Below are 6,000 nucleotides of genomic sequence, written 5' to 3' on the forward strand. Positions count from 1 at the left end.
ACTTTTGCACATGGCAGGACTCCGAGTTGTATTGGTAGTCCGATGTATATAGGCTGAACAGGACCGGAGAAAGTACAGTCCCTTGTGGCGCTCCTGTGTTGCTGACCACAATGTCAGACGTGCAGTTCCCAAGACGCACATATTGAGGTCTGTCTGTAAGATAGTCCACGATCCATGCCACTAGGTATGAATCTACTCCCATCTCTGTCAACTTGTCCCTAAGGAGCAGAGGTTGGATTGTGTTGAAGGCGCTAGAGAAGTCTAGAAACATAATTCTTACAGCACCACTGCCTCTGTCCAAGTCAGAGAGGGATCGGTGTAGCATATAGATGATGGCATCCTCCGCTCCCACCTTCTCCTGGTATGCAAACTGCAGAGGGTCGAGGGCGTAGCGGACCTATTGCCTCAGGTGGTGAAGCAGCAGCCTCTCCATGGTGTTTATCACATGTGATGTCAGAGCAACAGGCCGAAAGTCATTCAGCTCACTAGGACGTGATACCTTTGGGACTGGGGTGATGCAAGAAAGTGCTGTAGCTTGAAATATTTGGTTTCAGACCTCAATGAAAGTAAATAAATTTGTTTGTTCCAAAGTAAGTTATGGTGGAGGGAATAAACATAAAAATTCTACTTCAGTTAACCTAATATTTTAGGTTGTTCGTGTGCTGTGTGCGATGGGGCCGTTTGTATATTCTGCTGATAGAACTTTCCAGCGTGCTGCCTTTCCAACTGCCAAAAAAGAAGAAGACTTTCCCGAGTGAAGTGGACGTGGCTATACCTGTCTGGTCATTTTCAGCAGCAGACTTTTATAACGGAGGATTTCTGGTAAGTAACCCTGTTTCTCAACTGTTAATTTTAAGTATAAGAACTCGCAATCAAACATACCTTCAAGAAAGCTGTAGAAACATTTAATAACTTTTTGTTGTTTATTTAAGATTTACACTGCAAAATGCTTGCGTATTTGCACTAGATTATTAAATGAATGTAAAAAGTACAGCATTGGAATGTGTTATGTTCATAATATTTCTAATAGCATAAAAACAAGTTATGACCAATAAAACATTTTAAATTGTAACAACTTAAAAAATGTATTTACTTCAGTATAAAACAAGTGAATTACATCCAATCACTCTAAATGATTTTCCTCAACTTAAAAAATATATTTACTTCAGTATAAAATAAATGAATTACACCCAATCACTCTAAATGATTTGCCTCAAATTAAAAATTGTGGGTTCAATAAGATAAGAAGAATTATATTGGTTCAGATTGAAAATATTAAGTGTGAATCATTACCTTAATTATTTGAAGTTGAATGGATGTTATACTTTTTTCAGTGTAGATATCATGGCGGGCCTGTCCATTGAGTGCTGTGCAGAGTGGAGGGAGACCCTCTGCGTTTTTCCCAGTTGATTCTGGGCTCTGTCAGGGGTCTCTTGTGCTCCTACTCTGTTCAATGCTTGTATGGACTGGGTGTTGGGGGGCGGGGGTCATGGAGTCCAGCGGCTGTGGGGAATCTGTTGGTGAAGAGAGATTCACTGATCTTGACTTTGCTGATGATGCTGTGATCTTCGTTGAATCAATGGAGGCTCTGATCGGGGTCCTCGAGAGACTAAGCGAGGAGTCGGAGTGTCAGTTCAATTTTTTATTTTAAATACATTTGTAAACATTTCTAAAATCTTGTTGCTTTGTTTTTCTGGAGTTGTGAATGTTGCCTGATGTGGTAAAAAATAATTGCAATGGTTGTGGCACACGTCGGCAACATAAGATAATGTTAAAAAGTGAATACGATCTGAAGGTTCTCGCTGCATGTAAACCTGCGCAGTCCCGCGCAGCAGCGGCATTCCTTTCTTTCTTTCTTTCTTTCTTTCTTTCTTTCTTTCACCTTCACGCCTTATATTTAATATTCTCGGGATTTCTCGACTCGCTCCTGAGTCTGTCCTTGTTATTGTGCGTGTTGCGCTGCTGCCCCCAGCAGGTGGCGCTCTGTCTCTTCTAGTTAACTGCGCTCACGTGCGCAAACGTACTCTCACGCGGTCGCGCGCACGCACACACACACACCTCTTCGAGCACACACACACCTGCCCTATGAATAAATTCCCTTTGGTGGTCTGTAAAGTAAGTCGGCCGTGTCTGTGGCTCACGACCGCAAATGCGCGCAGGGCTGTCACACAAGCAGCAAGTGCCAGAAATTCCTCGATAAAAGAAGCTGAGGCGGATGACCTCGCTGACCAAAAGACCAAGAGCCCCCGTTGGGTCGCCTGTCACAGGGAAGTCATTATACTTCACATTAAGCGGGATGCGTAGGCCAACACCTGGCACTAACTACCGGGAGGTCACAGTGGTGCCTTCCTGTGTGACAGAGGCAACCAACTGTGGCATTTCAGGGCTTGATGTATCCATAGCAACCAGGTGTTATTTCACCTTGTCGCGTCTGGCGGGCTGTCACATCCTGACAAAGCGGTTCTCTGGTTGGCAAGAACTGAAAGGAGAGAGGCAGCTCGACTTTATTTGCTTAAAGTCGGCTGTGAAATGAACAAAATAAACATTTCTCGAAAGTTCCGGGTCCTCCCTGCGTGGAGTTTCCATGTTCTCCCCGTGTCTACGTGGGTTTCCTCCCACAGTCCAAAGACATGCAGGTTAGGTGCATTGGCGGTCCTAAATTGTCCCTAGTGTTTGCTTGGTGTGTGTGTGTGTGTGTGTGTGTGTGCGTGTGTGTGTGTGCGTGTGTGTGTGTGTGTGTGTGCCCTGCGGTGGGCTGGCGCCATGCCCGAGTTTTATTTCCTGCCTGGTGCCCTGTGTTGGCTGGGATTGGCTCCAGCAGACCCCCGTGACCCTGTAGTTAGGATATAGCGGGTTGGATAATGGATGGATGGATCTGCCCATAAGGGAAACAGTAATGGAAAAAGTCAATGGAAAAGTTTAATCCCAAACTTAACGAGGCTGGTTCTGAAAAGGCGCTATACTATACGTAAACGATCAATCGATTTTCATATTTCTTATAATGTTCATGAATTGTCGGAAGGGAAGGGAAAGTGCGTTCTTGTTTTTTAGGTCGAGGACAGAGGTGGCTGCACGAACTGGGAGAGGGGACAGCAAACAGGACATCACAACACTGGCGAGGTGACAGGCTGGCAGACGAGAGTGGGCGTTCTTGTCACACCAAAGGTTCAGCTACGGTTGGGGGTAGGAGGTGGGAGGGAGTTTATTGGGGTGGTGATTCAGAAGCAAGACCCCTCAGTAACGTAATCTTCAAGGGGAATGTCCAAAGCCTCTGACCTTAGCTTGGTCCTCATTAAACCGAGAGGCTCTAAACCTGAGCTACAAAGGGGTACCCATCCATCCATCCATTATTCAACCCGCTATATTCTAACTACAGGGTCACGGGGAATCCGCTGGAGCCAATCACATCCAACACAGGGCGCAAGGCAGGAAACTAATCCCGGGCAGAGTGCCAGCCCACCACAGGGCACACACACACATAAAGCACACACTAGGGACAATTTAATATCGGCAATGCACCTAACCTGCATGTCTTTGGACTGTGGGACGAAACCGGAGTACCCGGAGGAAACCCACGCAGACACAGGGAGAACATGCAAACTCCACATGCCACCGTGCCACCCACAAAGGGGTACCATAATGGTTTATTGCAGCGTTTCTCAACCTTTAAGTATTTGCGACCCGAGTTTTCATAAGTTTTAATTGCACCCCCCTAAAGTTTTTTGAAACCCTAATAAAATTTATTCTTATATTTTTTACTGCCCATACACCGCTACAAGTTTAAAAAGTTCCTGCAAATAGCGAAATTATGCCACATATGGCAACATTCGCGCCCCCTTTTTTTATTAGGGGGGCACGCCTCACAGTTTGAGAACCGCTGGTTTATTGTTTGCCCACCCAGCTGCTTCTATTACCACCCAATTTGCAATTTCAACCTCCCACACAAATCCCCTTTTCAGGGTGACATAAAATGCAAACAGCACCACCTCATGAATGGACATTTTGTGATTTGTATTACGCCTGTACGTTTTCACTGTGCTATTACATTGGGAGTTTTAACAAAGTACAACAATTAAGAAATATATTAAAATACACAGGAGTGGAGGGGAAGCTGGACCCCTTTATTTAGATAAGCGGGTTTGGAGGAATAACGGATAAAATAGCCAATCAATCAATCAATCAATCAATCAATCAATTGATCGATCAGTTCAATTCAATTACAGGCGACTCCCGGACTCACCTCTTTGGCTTCTCCACAAAATATTTGACGTGTTTACTCCCAATGATCTTCACGATGATTTCCGGGGTCGCATCTGTGCCGAAGGGGGCGTCCCTCGCTGCAGCCATGGAGACTTTTCGGACCTGCCAAACGGGTCAAAAAAAAAGAGATTCAGGCTCAAAATAACTTCATATCTGAAAGCACTAAAAGAAAATGATTGAAAAGATGTCCAAAATGTGAAAGAAAGAAAGAAAGAAAGAAAGAAAGAAAGAAAGAAAGAAAGAAAGAAAGAAAGAAAGAAAGAAAGAAAGAAAGAAAGAAAGAAAGAAAGAAAGAAAGAAAGAAAGAAAGAAAGAAAGAAAGAAAGAAAATTAAAAATAAAAGCACCAGTGTAGTTCTTCAGAGCGATGCCATAAGGGAACCATTTCTGGTTCCTAAAAGACCCGTCCACATGAAGGTTCCAGAAAGATCCTTTAGATGGGCGACGGGCTCCATACAGTAAATGACCACGAGGAGATGGTGACAGATCTGTGAAATCCAAGGGGCTCCTGATTTTCCGAAGGACTCTCATTGCATACATAATGTGAATTTCCCCTTGGGATTAAAAAAGTATCTATCTATCTATCTATCTATCTATCTATCTATCTATCTATCTATCTATCTATCTATCTATCTATCTATCTATCTATCTATCTATCTATCTATCTATTATATAGTGCCTTCTATCTATCTATCTATCTATCTATCTATCTATCTATCTATCTATCTATCTATCTATCTATCTATCTATCTATCTATCTATTATATAGTGCCTTCTATCTATCTATCTATCTATCTATCTATCTATCTATCTATCTATCTATCTATCTATCTATCATATAGTGCCTTTCACTTTATCTATTATACTATATAGTACATTTCTATCTATCTATCTATCTATCTATCTATCTATCTATCTATCTATCTATCTATCTATCTATCTATCTATCTATCATATAGTGCCTTTCACTCTATCTATTATACTATATAGTGCATTTCTATCTATCTATCTATCTATCTATCTATCTATCTATCTATCTATCTATCTATCTATCTATCTATCATATAGTGCCTTTCACTCTATCTACTATATTATATAGTACATTTCTATCTATCTATCTATCTATCTATCTATCTATCTATCTATCTATCTATCTATCTATCTATCTATCTATCTATCTATTTTATAGTGCCTTTCACTTTATCTATTATACTATATAGTACATTTCTATCTATCTATCTATCTATCTATCTATCTATCTATCTATCTATCTATCTATCTATCTATCTATCTATCTATCTATTATATAGTGCCATCTATCTATCTATCTATCTATCTATCTATCTATCTATCTATCTATCTATCTATCTATCTATCTATCTATCATATAGTGCCTTTCACTTTATCTATTATACTATATAGTACATTTCTATCTATCTATCTATCTATCTATCTATCTATCTATCTATCTATCTATCTATCTATCTATCTATCTATCTATCTATCTATCATATAGTGCCTTTCACTCTATCTATTATACTATATAGTGCATTTCTATCTATCTATCTATCTATCTATCTATCTATCTATCTATCTATCTATCTATCTATCTATCTATCATATAGTGCCTTTCACTCTATCTACTATATTATATAGTACATTTCTATCTATCTATCTATCTATCTATCTATCTATCTATCTATCTATCTATCTATCTATCTATCTATCTATCTATCTATCT

General features: G+C 40.6%; 1 protein-coding gene across 1 annotated transcript in view; it reads right to left on the reverse strand.

Annotated features, from left to right (window-relative positions):
• The window catches only part of LOC114658496 (uncharacterized protein C1orf87), a 76,590-nt gene that overhangs the window by 66,106 nt on the left and 4,484 nt on the right, over nucleotides 1-6,000 (reverse strand). Inside the window, exon 2 of the mRNA XM_051932726.1 lies at nucleotides 4,241-4,362. Coding sequence (XP_051788686.1) covers nucleotides 4,241-4,362 — 122 coding nt within the window. The remainder of the gene's footprint in view (nucleotides 1-4,240; nucleotides 4,363-6,000) is intronic.

Source organism: Erpetoichthys calabaricus, chromosome 10, assembly GCF_900747795.2.
Source record: "Erpetoichthys calabaricus chromosome 10, fErpCal1.3, whole genome shotgun sequence".
Lineage (NCBI taxonomy): Eukaryota > Metazoa > Chordata > Cladistia > Polypteriformes > Polypteridae > Erpetoichthys > Erpetoichthys calabaricus.